General features: G+C 41.1%; 1 protein-coding gene across 2 annotated transcripts in view; it reads left to right on the top strand.

The window, feature by feature from the left end:
- Positions 1-14,427, top strand: part of pcdh17 (protocadherin 17) — a 128,855-nt gene extending 114,428 nt beyond the window's left edge. Inside the window, exon 4 of one of the 2 annotated variants that reach the window (XM_078221693.1) lies at positions 11,638-14,427. In XM_078221693.1, the coding sequence (XP_078077819.1) occupies positions 11,638-12,329 (692 nt within the window). In that variant the 3' untranslated portion in view covers positions 12,330-14,427. The remainder of the gene's footprint in view (positions 1-11,637) is intronic. The other variant, XM_078221694.1, reaches the window with a different exon arrangement.
- Positions 14,428-17,211: the final 2,784 nt, after the last annotated feature.

The following is a 17,211-nucleotide window of genomic DNA, read 5'->3' on the forward strand; positions in this document are numbered from 1 at the left end:
TGATCCACCATGAGTAGAATCTTCCGGTCCCGCTGCTGCAAACAGATTTACCTGTTTTCCTCGTTATTTGCAACCTCCACCGTTAGGCTATCAGGGGTGGGGGGGCGGGTGGGGGTTGCCGTCAGCAGGACCAAAAGATCCCGTTAGGAATGGCTGGAAAATTTCAGCCTAGTTTAAATTTTCAAAAACAAACACAACCTGAAAATTGGAAGTCAAGATGGATGTTTGAAACATGGGACAAAATCAAAAACTAGAATACCGTAATAAATGTTAAAAAACAAAAATTGTATTTTTGTCTGCACATAGTTCCTGGTGGGTTTTCCAATTTCTTCACCTCTTACCCATGGGTGTAAGAAGCCACCATCAAGGCCTGGAGAAGAAACTATTATATGTTTCTGTCAAAGCATGTAATTATTTATAATGCCCCGCAAACTGAATATCCTCAGGCAAAGCATCACAATTTTTCTTTTACCTCAGCCATATCCATGGTAGTATTTTGCCTTTGTATTAAATAGTTGTAGGCTCAAAGATTTGAGCACAAAATCTCGGTTGACATTTCAGTCTAGTACATGGGGAGCTCTGCACTTTTAAAAGTAATGTTTCCAAATGAATGTAAATGATCCCATTGCATCATTTGTTTCCTACATCACAGTAGTGACTATCTTCAAAATGACTTAATTGGTTCACTTACCTCAGTGGAGGAATGGTATTGACTTTGGGAAGTTTTGTTGGATCCTGTGGTAAACCCAGAGATTAGTGATAATGGGAGGAGTGTTTGTGTTAATCATATCACCTCTAATATACTGCCTCTGTCAGGCAAGATAGAGGGATTTACATTTATCAGGATATCAAAAAAGTACAGATAACGCAATACTTTTCAAAATGTAATAACCGTTGCAATGAAAGAAGTGCCATAACCAATTTGCACACATTAAAGTCCCACAGACAGCACTGGGATAATGACCAGGTAGTTTGTTCTTAGTGACATTAGTTGAGGGATAAATATTGGCCAGAACTTCACTGCTGTTCTTCCCAATAATGCCAGCAGGATTTTTTTTACATCTTCCCTCGAAGTTTTATGTCTCATCTGAAAGAAAGCACCTCTAACAGTGCAGCACTGATTCAGTACTGCACTGTAATGTCAGCCTAGATTTGATGCTCAAGTCTCTGAGGCAGGATCTGAACCCACAACACTCAACTCAGAAATGAGAGCGTTGCCACTGAGCCAAGGTTGATACTGAGCCCCATTATGTTGCAACAACAAATCATGGAACAAATTAAAGGCCCACACTTACCACATAGATCGTATGAAATTGGTCCACGCAACATGTAGGATGTTCTGAACTGATGTTTATGTTTCTAAATTCTCTGGTCATTGTGAATGAAGAAAATAAAAAAACATGGGTGGGAGTAAAATTTCATTTCATTGTTGTTGATTATGCAGCTACCAAGAATTAATCTATGTAAGCCCCCACCACTTGCACCGGCCACACTTCTCAAGGGCAGGTATCCATTTCAACAGAAAGCATTAACCATTTGCATTGTTTTAAATTAATTCAGAAGGTCAGAATTTATTGCTCATCCTTAATTGCTTTTGAGGTTGTAGTGATGAGACATCTTCTTGAATACAGCTGAGTGGTTTGCAAAGAGTTAGCCACACTGTATGGTGCTGGATCACATGTAGGCCAAGCCAGGTAAAGACAGCAGATTTCCTTCCCCACAGGAGATTCGTACAAATTAATGACAATCCAGTAGTCACCATTACTGTTACCAGCTATTTAATTCCAGATTTTATTTAATTAATTGAATTTAATTCTCCCAACTACCAACATTTAGACTTGCTATTTTGAGTTTAGGCATCATTTCATCTCTCCTTCAGGCTTTCTTCTTTCTGTGTGGACTGTCTGTGTCGAGTTTGCACGTTTTCCCCGTGTCTGCGTGGGTTTCCTCCCATTTCTCCAGTTTCCTCCCACAGTCCAAAGATGTGCAGGTTAGGTAGATTGACTATGGTAAATTGCCCCTTAATGTTAAAAACATGCTAATGCACGGGGTACGTGGATAAGACGAGAAGGTGGACCAAGGCAAGATATTCTTTCAGAGGGTCGGTGCTGACGCGATGGGCCAAATGGTCTCTTTCTGCACTGTAGGGAATCTATGGTTCTTTAGTCATCCTTGTCCATTAGATGTTAACCCATGTCTTTTCCTCAGAATTTGGGCAGAGATCCTGCGTGTGTCTGCAGGGTCAGCCCTAACATGGGTGCCATTTCCATTTATATCAACTATCATTTGGATGTGGTGGGTGGTTTTACAGCCAGGTACCTTTTCTGCCGCAAACCCTTCCCATTTATCCAGGCTCGGGATAGGCATTGTTACACAGCTGTCTTGCCTGCACCAATGATTAGAAGAATCTACAAGTCTTTTGGGAGATTGGCCTTGTTATTGAATACAGAAACCTGGGCACCGAAGTGAAGAATGTTGAGATTGACGTGTGAAGTAACAAGAAAGGACAAAATCATGAACCAACACATCAGGGGTCAGTGAAGATTGTGGGAGCATCAAAAAAATTAGCCGTGAAGAGATTGAAATGGTACAGTCATCTGTTGCAGCTAGAGAGAGGATATGTGGTGAGGTGAATAATGGCAGTGAGACTGTCAGAAATAAAAGAGAAAGGTCTAAAGTTAGATAGAAAGATGTGGTTGAGCGAGAGACTTAAACACAACAAGATTGGAAGAGGAATGGGTGACTGACAGGTGGAAATGGAGAAGGGTGGTCAACTAGCTTTGTGGTGACCCCGAGTAAAATGGGAGAAGCACAAAGAAGAAATCCTTCAACTGCCATGGTGAGATTTGAACTCATGTTTCTAGATAATTTACCCAGACTACTAGAACCATAGAAAATTACAGCTCAGAAACAGGCCTTTTGGCCCTTCTTGTCTGTGCCGAACCATTTTATGCCTAGTCCCACTGACCTGCACTTGGACCATATCCCTCCACACCCCTCTCATCCATGAACCCGTCCAAGTTTTTCTTAAATGTTAAAAGCGTTTACCACTTTATCCGGCAGCTCATTCCATACTCCCACCACTCTCTGCGTGAAGAATCCCCCCCCTAATATTCCCTTTAAACTTTTCTCCTTTCACCCTTAACCCATGCCCTCTGGTTTTTTTCTCCCCTAGCCTCAGCGGAAAAAGCCTGCTTGCATTCACTCTATCTATACCCATCAAAATCTTATACACCTCTATCAAATCTCCCCTCAATCTTCTACGCTCCAGGGAATAAAGTCCCAACCTATTCAATCTCTCTCTGTAACTCAGCTTCTCAAGTCCCGGCAACATCCTTGTGAACCTTCTCTGCACTCTTTCAATCTTATTTACATCCTTCTTGTAACTAGGTGACCAAAACTGTACACAATACTCCAAATTCGGCCTCACCAATGTCTTATATAACCTTACCATAACACTCCAACTTTTATACTCGATACTCCGATTTATAAAGGCCAATGTACCAAAGGTACTCTTTACGACCCTATCCACCTGTGACGTCACTTTTAGGGAATTCTGTACCTGTATTCCCAGATCCCTCTGTTCAACTGCACTCTTCAGAGTCCTACCATTTACCCTGTACGTTCTTCTCAATTACTATACAATCCAGTCTGTAGTCCAGTAACATTATCATGACGCTGCTGATAAGCACCAATTACAAAGCCACTACTAAAAACATATTGAACCCATTAGTTTAGACAGTTCAATCTGCTGTTCACACCTCATTGCAGCAAGAGTACAGTAATATCTATCTATTAGTAATTCTTTTCATCATTCATATAGAGTTTTTTTCTGCAAATTGGATCATCCACCACCTAAAACATTCAATCCCTCCACCACCAATGTACAATGACAGCAGTGTGTACTGTCTGCAAGATGCACTGTAGCAACTCACCAAGGCTCCTTTAACAGCAGATTCCAAACCTGTGATCTGTAACACCTCGAAGAATAAGAACAACAGACACATATGAACACCAGCAAGTTCCCCTCCAAGTCACACACCACCTTGACTTGGAATTGCATCACTGTCTTTTCGGTTCACATCCTATAAATAAAAACACTTTTGGGCCCCATACATATAATGTACTCTTGTTACATTTTTGGTTATACCATACACAGAATAATTGCACTGAGGTCAACGCGCCTGATATATGTTGACATTGCACTCAATAATTTCAGACTGTATAGAGACAACGGATTGTCTGTACATTACAATCTATTGATACACAACAAAAGCATTAAATGATACATTGCTTCCTGGTTTGCAGTCAACAAATGACAAACGGTGATTACAGAAACAGCCATTCTCACTTTTTCAGCACACAGGTAAGGCATTTAGCCAGGATCAGTAAATAGCTTGTTCCTATTTCAAAAAAATAACCAGTGAAACAGACTTCTCACTGGATGATAATTAATTAAAGGTGACTGTCCTCAATTATTCACAACAAACATTGACATTTAAAGAAGAATATAATTCTGAGGTGCATATTATGAACATAATTGTCTTTCAATTATTTTCAAGTTATTTATTTTTTCCTGCTTCCAAATAATCCTACTACCCTCCATTTTCTAAGTGAGCAGTGGTATCAGGCAAGTAGGAACCATTTGGAGAGTTCATGCTTCTTGCTGCTGGAACCCAGTTAGTTTTCAGAGATAAACCTTTATTTTATTGTTTACTTTTTAACTGCATATTTTCTGCATGGTTAAATCACTAAAGCTTATTTGATATGATTCACTGAGGGAATGGGAGATACAGGGCCCGATTTTACCATTTTGATTCTAAGTGCCGAATCTGGGCGTAGTACAGATCCGACCTTGGAATCGGCGTTCAGACGCATCCAAATGCTTTCAGCCAGCTCTAGTCCGATCCGCGCTGTGGACGGGGCTTAGCGCTGCCGGAACGATCGGAGCTCTGAACTGTGCATGCGCAGTTCAAAAAAAATCTGAAAAAGCGCACCCGTGTCGGGAAAAAAAAAAGCAGAAAGCAGAGAGAGCGGCTCTATTACACAGATCATCCTCTGGCGGGGGGGGAGGGGGGTCAGATGTATCTCTGGGGGAGGGGGGGGAGGAGGAGGCAGGTCAGATGTATCTCTGGTGAGGGGGCAGGGGTGTCCGCTGCCACTCTGCGGGCGATCCCTCCTCCCCACCGGAGGAACGAATCCTTCCTCCCAGAGTGATTCAAGTCCATGATCTTTCATCTGAAACATTAGCTCAGTTTCTCTTTCCGTACATGCTGCCTGAGTACGAATCAGTAAGTAAATGACCTGCTACATGAGGCGCAGAGATCATAAAATCCCTGTATTTGATCCCTAGTCCAAGCTCCAGCTGATGCCAGACAGGGCTTCAGTCTCTCTATTCTAAACTGAACAAAAACCGTTCAATTACTCCTGCTTCTGATCAATATCCAGTGACCTTAACTTGTTAATTTTAAACATGTAAAATACTCAGAGAGCACTGTTAAGCTCAGTTACAATGCTGTGTTGGATAAAAAGCTTGGCAGTGGTCACCGTCTAGACACACACATGAAAACGTTTGGATGAGGCATCAAAAGGATTCCAGAATATTTGGAGCCATATTCCTCCAAATAGCACGACACAGAACATAACAGGCACTAACTTCCAGATAGAAGAGCAAAATGCTGCACATTGGAAGTTAAAACAGAAAATTCTGGAAATACTCAGGCAGCACGTAGGGAGCGAGAAACTGAGTTCATGTTTCAGATGAAAGATCATGGACTTGAATCACTCCAGCAGGAGGGATTCGATCCTCCGGTGGGGAGGAGGGATCGCCCGCAGAGTGGCAGCGGACACCCCTGCTCTCCCACCCCCCCCACCAGTGAGCGATCGGGCCTCCCCCCCCCACCACCACCAGACAACGATCAGCCCTCTCGCCGCCCCCCCCCCCCCCAGAGATACATCTGACCAGCCTCCTCCCCCCCCCCCCCCCGAGGACGATCTGACCCACCTCCTCTTCCCCCCCCCCCCCCCCCCCCCAAAGAGGATGCTCTGACCCGCCTCCTCCTCCACTCCCCCCACCCCCCCCCCCCCCCTTCCCAGAGGATGATCTGGGCCAGAGAGCGTTGCAGGCTCTGACCCGCTTTTGCAGGTTGCTAATAGCGCAGATCCGGAATGGAATGGAAAAAAGTAAAGTGGGAATTGATGGTAGAGTTGGGCGGGCAGGTAATTAGGGTTACCTGCGCGGAACGGATCCGCGCCACTCACAGGTGTCGGTAAAGTCACGATTTGCTCGGACGTGGGTGCAGGTCACGATAAAGGCCTCACACCCGACTTTACCACGATTTCGCGCCCGAAAATGGGTGCAAATTGTTGGTAAAATCGGGCCCACAGTGTACAAATTCTTTAATATGATTTTCAAAATGAATTTTTTAAAAAACGGGTTGAGTATTTATCCATAAGTGTTGCTTTCCTTTCTTAATACATTAAAATGATATGAATTAAGGGGTAAGTTTCATAAATTCGCACCCCCACCTTGCAGCAGTACACTCCAGAAGCCAACATAGGGATGTAAATGCTAAGCTTAGCAGCTGCTGTGGAATTTACTGCCATTCCCACTGGATGTGCAACATCATAAAATCTAACTTGAAATTCTTTTCTTACTTTTTGGAGCCACAAATTAATAGGAGGCTGAGATTTCTGAGTGTTAATGAGGGAGGCAGTGAACCCAGTGACTCCAACCCAGATGATGAGGCTCGTTTATCACTCACGGATAGTAGGCATTTGTGCTTAAACAGATGCCTTTCATTAAGTACCAGAGATACTTATGTTGTTAAACGGGGAAGTTAAGTGAAACCATGTCAAGGGTCTGTGAGTAAAGGAACTCGGCTGCTTGAATGAAAGAGCCAATTGTACTGCCTAGTTATCAGCAGAGAAGAGTGAATAAATTGTTTGAGAATCTTTAGACATCCTGCTGTAAATTTCTATCGAATTGCATTATTGTGTCCTTTCTGTAAATGTGATGTTCTTCCCTTTCTTCCTCTAACCTTGCACCTGCTGCTGTTCCCCAGCTGATTAGTGAGCTGTAGACCTCTGCCCTTTCTAACTAAATATTTCCAGATTCATGTCACAAAGAACCTGGCATAAATCACTCCCAGATTGTTACTTTCCTTCCAGTAGCGAAGCAGCTGGCCTCTGCTCAGCATCACCACTTGGCAAATTAAATAAGACTTTCAAACAAATCTATGGTGAACAGAAGTGCACAGGAGAGACTGCATCCAACCACAGCACTGTAGCAAGAACCTGCTGATATTGTTGTTAATTTGATAAATTAGTACAGATTAATGTTAAGATTTATGAAGAAGAAAACTTGCATTTATATAGCACCTTTCATGACCTCGGGAGATCCCAATGCACTTTACACCCAAAGAACTACTTGATTTGATTTATTATTGTCACAGGTATTGGGATACAGTGAAAAGTATTGTTTCTTGCGCGTTATACAGACAAAACACACCATTCATAGAGTGCATAGGGAAGAAGGAAAGGAGAGGGTGTAGAATATAGTGTTAAGTCATAACTAGGGTGTAGCGAATGATCAGTTTATAGAACATTATTAGAGAGTTTAAAAGAGTTAAAGTACAATTTTAAAAGTATAGACCAAGAGGAAAAGATAGAATTAGAGGGTATGCTGGGGGCAGCTCGCAAGAAGTTGCCTCACTCCGGCACCATCTTGAAAAGGGTTCTTTTGATGTGTATTAACTATTGTAATGTAGGAAACACAGTAGCCAATTTATACACATTAAAGTCCCACAAACAATAATGCTATCAGGACCAGATAATCTGTTTTAACAGCATTGGTTCAATGAAATATATTTTATGGACAATGGGAAAATGTCTCTGTTCTTTGAATAGTGCAGTTGCTTTTTTACGCTTCATTTTAGCAGTTTTGTTCTAAAGAATGCATCTCTGACTGTGGAGCAATCCCTTTGCACTGCATTAAAATGTCAGTATGGGTTTTGTGTTCAGGTCTTTTGAGTTGGATCAAGATCACAGCCTACCGACGTCAGGCTGAGTGAGGCCACCACCGAGCCACAAATATGTTAACAACTTGATATATACTCTGTTCTTTTAAGATGCCCGTCGTGATTTACCTATCAGACTGAGCTTTCTATCATCGAATCTAATATCTCCTCTGACTAAGTATAAAGATTTGATGGCTAACCTTCTTGTAAAGTGCTTTGGAGAGTTTTGCTATATTAAAGGCACTATGTAAACGCTAGTTGTTGTTGTACTGACTGCGAAGTTGCCAGATCAGCTCATCCCTGATTTCATGCATGCAGCTCTGCAAGTTTCTTTCATTCCAGCTTCTGCTCCATTCCCTGCCAAAGGGGTGCTGTTTGGCAAGGTCAGCTATCATCAATCCACATCTCAACCCACTCGGGGCCAGAAAATATGGTGGTCTCTGCCTTTGGCAGTAGTGTCTATGCTTGTTCTGCCAGCAGAGTTACCACTTTTTTTCAGTGGTTCTCAGCATCCTTGAAGAATAGTGCTGTCCAATTCACCCCACAACATTGCAGGCAGTGTCATAGCTTCCATGAAGCAATGTGAAGACAGTGCATCCCTGGAAATAGTGACATACTGACTGGAGGAAGACTTCTCCATTGGCTATTTAATGTCTATTTATCTGGTCACGTGTCCCCTTACTGTTTTTGGAACCTTATGCAAAATAGCTGCTGAATTTTCCTACATTACATCAGTAACTACACTTCAGAAGTACGGCACTGATTGTAAAACATTTTGCAATGTTGTAATGTGATGAAAGGTGCTATATAAATGCAAATCAGTTCTTATTATGAGGTAGGTCATAATAACACCAGGGTATAATGGTGATACATTAGCCCCCAACAATTCAAAGGATATTCTTCTCAGAGTGTCAGCTGTGCCTCAGTTGGTAGTACTCTTGCCTTTGAGTTGTAAGGTTCCATTACAGAGCTTCAGCACAAAATGAAGATCCAGTGCAGGAGGTACTCTTGAACCACATTGCTCAAAACTCAAGGCCAGACTTTATGGCTAAAATTCTCCTGTCTCACCCACCACAAGAATCATAGGCAGGACAAAAGAAATTCAGCAAACCATTCAAAGGTCTGTTGAGCTCAGGCGGGAGTTTCCGGTCTTCGGGCGCATGCTGCCGGCGAGTCCCACCCAGACTCTCCAAGTTCAAAGCTTAGCAAAGGGCAAATGACTGCACAGAAACCAGTTCTTGATAAGTAGGTGTGAATAATCCATCCATTTCCCCATTGTAAAGCAATGGCTTCAGACTTCTAAATCATTCTCAGTAGAAAATAGAAGTATTGATCAGTGATCATGTGATCAGTCATCTGCAGATAACAACACTTTTAGTCAAGAACTAGAGGTATAACAGTATGGAAACCATCAGAATAAGAAGGAGCATTTCTCCAGTTGAAAAATAGAACCATGCCTAACAACAAGTTAACCTGGGCAGTCCAAGGGGAATTAATTTGTCTTCACCTGCAAAGATACACGTCTACAGAAAATCGACCATAACTTTGGAAATTCCAAGTTCCATTCATCTCTATTCTGTTATTGGTCCAACTGCATGCTTCATTCTCTAGAATCCTGTTTTACTTGTATATGTTCTTTTCTGCATGATGGAATGAGTATTTACACTCTGGGGTGTTCTGTGAATAAACAGTATATTTTCTTCTGATTTAAACTTATCCAAAAATCTGTTTTATGTCTATTACTAAAAGTCACGACTCTGAAAAGGTAAAATATGCCCTCTAAATACACATCTTGTTGCAGACACCCAAGAGGTGAGGACAAAGGGGAAAGTTATCCATCCTTTGTTCCATCCATACACCAGGTCTAAGAAAAAGATAACAAAATGCTCCAATTTACACACGCACATGGGAGGTCAGATTAAACAATCTGTAGTCCAATAAAGCTAAACGGTATACCCTCATGAAGGTTGGTTACTTGCCTCAGTGGTCCTTCTGTGTTCAACTCCAAGCTGGTTGGAAGATGTAGATTGGTGATTTATCTGTTCTTCTAAGGATAGCAGATGCAAGATTGAGTTTATTTTAAAATCTCTACCTGCGGCATATGGAGGCTCAGAAAACAGTAGGCAGAGTTTGAAATATGCAAGTTGTATAGAGAGAGAGAGACCAACACTAGCATCTTGCCACTTTGGTATCTTTTCTGCTTCTGTTGGTCTGCAATGAAAACAAGTGCTCAAAACACATAAAGGCTTGACACATGGCCCTCTCTCTCCTATGCCCAGTAACACAGAAGGTCATGTCTTGTGAATTCCTATTGCCTGGTTTATATGATTAGATTATATCTTGGCACATTCCTTTCATAGCCAAGTCCCATTGTCCAGATGATTGACTGAATGCTTTGTTGATAGGGAATTTTTCATGATGAACCCTTGTAGACAGGTTTCCTCCATTTTAATGGCTTTAAGAGCATAACAACTAGGAGCAGGGGTAGGCCATCTGGCCCCTCGAGCCTGCTCCGCCATTCAATAAGATCATGGCTGATCTTCTTGTGGACTCAGCTCCACTTACCCGCCTGCTCACCATAACCCTTAATTCCTTTACTGTTCAAAAATGTATCTATCCATGCCTTAAAAACATTCAATGAGGTAGCCTCAAATGCTTCACCGGGCAGGGAATTCCGCAGATTCACAACCCTTTGTGTGAAGAAGTTCCTCCTCAACTCAGTCCTAAATCTGCTTCCCCTTATTTTGAGGCTATGCCCCGTAGTTCTAGTTTCACCCGCCAGTGGAAACAACTTCGCTGCTTCTATCTTATCTATTCCCTTCATAATCTTATATGTTTATGTTTCTATATGTCCCCTCATTCTTCTGAATTCCAATGAGTATAGCCCCAGTCTACTCAGTCTCTCCTCTTAAGCCAAATCTCTCAACTCCGGAATCAACCTAGTGAATCTCCTCTGCACCCCCTCCAGTGCCAGTATATCCTTTCCCTTTGGAATGTGGATGTTACAGTGATGCAAATGTGCAGCCGTCTTTGACAGTAGTTTTAGGTCATTTGAATGTGGGTTTAGTCTTTTTCAAAATTCATTTAGTGGTTTCCAGCCTGTAAATTCATGAAGTATTTTTATATAAAGCATAGCTTCATAACAATATAAGCAAATAAATGAAAATGCGGTCTCCAATATGTTTCAGAATTTGCTTTATCTCAGTGTTTTTAGTTGCAGAAAGAATATTGTAAAGTAATTTTAACTGGGAGTTACTCTCATAATCCACTCATTCTGAGGGTAATTTTAATGCATTTTAATAGTTGTATTTATAACATGACATTTAAATTGACCTTTACTCAGCCAAGATACACATTGAGCATGAGGTATATGTTGAGTATAGATGCCAGATGTAACTATTAAGGAAAATGTCACTTCTTGTTATTTAATATTGTTTACATTTGAGTTATTTTACTTTTTGATATCTTACTGCTTGAAATGACACTTGTCCCAATGCTGCCAACTTCTGATTTTGGCTAGCCAGGACAGTTGATTAAACTGCTTTATTTAGTATGAATATTCCATTGCATTAAGCAATTTGTTTTCTGAGGCATGATAAGTTTTACTTTTTTTCTGCAGAGAAGGAGGACTGTGTCAACTGTACAGATGAATGCCGTGTCTTGGGTCATTCTGATAAGTGTTGGATGCCTCAGTTCCCTGTCTCGAACCAAGCTGAATGTTCGGATTATCGCCGGAATCTTTTTGTACCAGCAGTAGAGGCCACAGTTGAATCTGAAACTCAAGAAAACACGGCTCCTGCTGGGAAAAAAACTTTCTGTACTTTTGGGAAGGACAAACGAGAGCACACCATCCTCGTTGCAAATGTAAAACCCTATTTAAAAGCTAAGCGCGCTCTGAGTCCTCTCTTGCAAGAGGTCTCATCAGCAGCAAGCAGTCCAGAGAAGACTTCAATTGCAGGCAGTAACAGCTCAAGTAAGCGACCTCTGGTTGCATTTGAGGTGAAGCAGAAAATGGCTGACAAATCAACAGAGTCAACCGCCCAATATTTGACATCTGATGCCCACTACCCATCACCTGATAAACAACGTGATAGCCACTTTATTACACCCGAAGCAGTGGCAACGGTCTTTGCAGATGTACACTCCAGAGTTGGCCGGGAGTTCAATGAGGTGGACACCGTCCTGGACCAGTACGAACCTTCTAGCCGGGAGCTAGGACGGGAAGGTGTGGACGCTGAGCAAGTAGTTCGTGAAATTGACAAGCTTTTACAAGATTGTCGAGGAAATGACCCTTCAACTGTGAGAAAGTGAACACTGTGTAATTCGTGACAGTTGACTACCTTACTTCTAAAGGACGACTCACTCAAAAGTCTCAAGGCAGCATTTTTTTTCAGGTGGTAAAGCACCGATGGCAGAATTCAAGGAAAGACGATGTTGGTTGATGTCTGTGAGTTAGAATTCAAAGTGCCCATTTGTGCACTTCTCACTGGTTTTTTTGTTGTGTCTAAGGAAACAGAAAATACTTGCGTTTTCACCAGAATAGTTATGAAAAGTGTCTGTGTTTCATTCACTGAATTGAAATGACAATCTCAATATATGCCCTTCCTTGGAATGAAAAAGTGGAGAATGCAGGTGCTGTCAAGCTGACCAGTGAATACAGCTCTGCATATAAAAAAATACATTGTTTAGCAGAAAACAATGAGAGGCAGAATTGATAAGAAGCAGGTATCAGCTTCCCAGTAAACATTGCAAATCTTTAATTCAGAGTGTACAGTTATTGTCAGCTGATGTAGGTGTCCTTATGAACTAGGCTTATCTGCAGTGAACATTGCATCATTGATTGCCACCTCATGGGATATTTCATTCTGGATCATTATGCAATGATGCACATCTAGATATTTTGTATAAACCCACTTTAAAATATTTCTGTAAAATGTGTTGTTCAAACAAAAGACATATGCCCCATGCTCAGACCTGATACAAAACAAGTACAAAATGGTTATTCTGGTTATTCTCTAAGCTGTACTACCAAAGAGTGACATTTTAGTGTCCAGTTGTTTAAATTCCTCCTCTGCATTTTAGTCATCAAAATGTTGTCACCATATTATTGTCCAATGGTATAATATATTGTGTCCCAGATAAAGAAATACTGTTCCATATTTGTAGATGGACACTAAAATGACTCGTTAAGGGGAATACCTATTAAGTACTAGCAAAGCAAAACATATTGATGTGCAAATGTAAGAATCATGGAGTGTTTACACTGAATCTAGCTTTTTTATTGATTTATTGCAATATCAGTGCATTTGAGCCAAACTTGTTAATTGTACTAAGAGCTATATTGTGTATTTTATTAAATTAATATATAGTTGTGTTGCAAAATATTTGGGCTTATATTGTATTTGGCAAATGTTGCCTTAGTAGCTGTCGAACTCTATGAGTTTAATTTCACTATTTTCCCCTTTTCCCCTTTGAAATGTGGGAAGCAGTGTACACAAGCAGATTCTGTTTAACAAGCCAGTAATGTATGCTTCAAAGTAACCCTTCAAGTATATCAACCATTCAAAGTATGGTGACTGAATTAGAAATGTGTATTTGTCAGTAATATCTTGGAATTGTCTCCATATTTTGAAACGTTTCTATATTGTTGAGTTTTTTTTTGTGTGCGCTGCAGTTTATGTAGAATCGACTGATGTCAGGTTAACTCAACTTGATAGCTAAAAAGAACAACACCCTGACTTAATAATTGCTCATACAAGAGGTGAAATCTATGAAAAGCAACTTGAGCTGAAAATTCATCTGTGATACTATTTAGTCACTTCATTGCCTCTGCATTACTTAGTCACGTTACTGTCCATTTTCTGTGAAGTGTTTTCCATTAAGTCCCTATCAGCTTAATAAAAACATGACCTCAACATTTTAATTAACAACAAAATAAAAAAAAGTAATGCTGAATATCAATGAGGTATTTGCACAGCCTTATTAAGCTGTACTTTCAGGCTATTTATTTTCTAATTTGAGTAGAAGTCACCAAGGTCAACAGCTAGTCTTGATAGCCAACATAATATACACCCACTCATTATTGCCTAATTACATTATTTTGGCATCAAGCATCATTAATCAGAGCAGTATTCGGGAGAGATTTGCTATCAAGGTTTGTTGACGTGAAATGTAATTGAATGAAGCCTGATTGAGGTCCTGACTTCCCCAGCCCCCCTTGGTCCTTGGGTCGATGCTCTGCATTTATCAGTCCCTGTCACCCCATAGGGCTCAGAGCTACACTGGGCAACTGGTGAGAACAGCATATGTTGTATGGAATAACTCAACTGCTATTGTTAAATGGCTGTGTTTTAAATGTGATCTATCTGGAAAATGAGGACAAAGAATTAAAGCAATTACTAACATCAGTGATATATGCCTTTGCATTCATTAAATCCCCGGAAGTATTCTGGGTTGTCTGTGCCACAGGACACCTCTCTGTGATTACTGATGTGTAGCTCCAATGAGCAATGCAAGATGTTGTAACTGTCAAAACCAGTTATCTGACTGCCAACAAATTGCATTCCTGGTTTAGCAGGTTGGACAAAAATATAATCTTACTAAAAAAGTGTCTTAGCTGAAGAAAACTACTGACACTGTGATTAGATATTAAAATAGTGTCACTGTCCTGATAAAAACTAACCATTTAAAATACCTTTTCCAAAAGTATTATCATGGAGGGGGGAATCAATTTATTCTGCCCTGATTTCCCTGCTCTTTATCTATCCATAAACACAAAGGCATTTTTCTCATTCTGATTTCCCCCTTCATAAATAGTGGGGTATTCTCCCCAAGCTTTAAATTTGGAATGTCCCTTTACTAATAACTTGTACAGCAAACTCGAGGTAAAATGAAATAAAAAGGGTTTTTTTTTTTACAAACGTGCACACACACGTGAGAGTGGTTTCGTAACATCCACTGCTTTTCATTCACTTCGGACCCTAGGGGCCTTCTCTGGACCGGGTTTAATTTGTCCTGGCCTTAAATTGGCTGTGCTACCTTCAAGCAGCTCTCGCCCAAGTCTGTGGGCCAACCGACCCTTTTGGGCTTCTTGACCAGTGCCTGCTTTCTGCCCTTCTGCAGATTTCTGCTGCTTGGTCTCAGCTTCTTTCAGTTTGTCTGGCTGAATCACAGTCTTTTTAAATCCAGATAGCGTTTCTGGAACGATCTTATTCCTGATGGGTTCTTTTGCTCCCTGCAGGGTCTCAGGATTTCCTGCTCTGCCACACAGCAAAGTTTTGCTGAACTTGTAGATGTTGCCCAGCCTCTCTGGACTCTGCTGACTTCTCAGGGCATAGTGCTTGGGAGCTCACCAGAGTTTCCCCACAGTTCAGCTATTTCCCTCATCTCTTTTTTGGAATTCCCTCTCTGCTTCTTGAGATTTTAGTCTCATCTCCAGCATCTTTTGCTGATTGGCCTGTTCCCTCTCCTGATCCTCTTTCTCAAGCCTCCTCTTTCCAGTTCTACCAGCTGTTTTGTGTCCAGGGTAGCCATCTTGAATATAGGTCTCCAATCATTGCTCAGTTCTGATTCCTCTGCCTGTTCTGGATAGGGACTGAGATCTAACTTCTCCAAAAGAATTTGGAGTCCCTCAAGCTTTTGGGCCTGATGAAAAAGATTGATGAGTAGTTTTCTAGCTAAAACTCTTAATTCTTCCAGACCTAGGGACGCTAGGGTTTCACTGGTTAGTGTTTTCACAGCCATCTTTGTAATATAATTTACCAGGTTGCTCTCAATGAGTTTACTTTTCTTAAAATCAGTTTCGGCCACTGAGCTTCCCTCTTTGGCTTCCAATTTGGTCTTCCCTTTAATTTGGCCCATCTCTTAATTTGAACTCTGATCAAATTCAAATTAATTAAATCTCAGATGAGCTCCCCCGATTTCTGTCACAGTTGGGAGGGGGTCAGTTTAAACTGCCCTGATTTCCCTGCTCTCTACCTGTCCGTAAACAGAAACATGCTTTTTTATTCTGATTCACCTCCCTTTATAAATAGTCACGTATTTTCTCCAACCCTTAAATATGGAATATTCCAATCCTCCAGTAATTACTTGCACAGTAAATTCGAGGTAAAATGAAATAAAAAAAGATTAGCTTATTTTTACACACGTGCATGAGAGGGTTTTTGCAACATCTGCCACTTTTTCACTCACACAATAAATAGGGGATAAGGAAAAAGAAAGGTTTCAAGGCACGACTACAATAAAATATAAGGTGAGGCTTTACATATGCCCAAGAGTCCAGAATCAGAAGCCAACTGAAATGTTGCTTCCTAGGGGAGGTTGACTGATAGTACAATAATCTGTCTTTCCGGAGCAGGACAGGAGAAGCACGTAGATTGAGTTAGTTGGAGGCATGAGTTCCAAGGTTCCAGTAGTTGGCAGGTTTGATGAGAGCCAGAGTTCTTTCTGCTGCCACCGCTTTGATGATAGACAACACAGGCTGTTGCCTGGAGCTCTGTTAAGAGTTCTGTTAAACAATACTTTTCACTATGTTAATACATGTGACAATGAATCAAATCAGGTCAAACGGTAACTGCCTGACTTCACTACCTGACAATATTACAGTGCACCCGGAGGGAGGTCATATGATATACCTCCTCGATGTTGGACAAAGGGTGGCTGAAACTTTGAGGTATTCAATCAGAGTCAAAATTCCCCATGTCCTTGGAGACGCTGGTTCCGGATTATCTAAACAAAGCTCTCTTGTCAAAACCATTGCATCAACAATAGTTAATGTTTAGGCCATTTGAACAATTATGGGAGATTGAGACCTGCAAAAGATTACCTTTGTTCAAAGTTGACTGGAGCTGACTTATTGTCCATGGGGCCATTGTTGCGTTGAAGCTGCTGTAAGGCAACATGTGACTAGCTGGAGACGATTCGTCAGTTCATCAATTGTCCATTCTGAAAAACACAAAAGAAATGACTTTATAAATAGCCCAGCTGATTAATATATATTTGTTTTATCTTTCACGTCTTGATCATAACAATATGAAATTCTACACTTACTGAGTCCATTGCGTATATTGCTGAGTACGAGATGTTCCTCTGTATGTTCTAAATTGATGAATAAACCCACATCTCAGATAAAATGAAGAATTTTGTAATGTCAGTCATACAGCCCATATTACAGAACACGAGGATTAACACTTTG

The sequence above is a fragment of the Mustelus asterias genome, chromosome 10 (assembly GCF_964213995.1).
Source record: "Mustelus asterias chromosome 10, sMusAst1.hap1.1, whole genome shotgun sequence".
Lineage (NCBI taxonomy): Eukaryota > Metazoa > Chordata > Chondrichthyes > Carcharhiniformes > Triakidae > Mustelus > Mustelus asterias.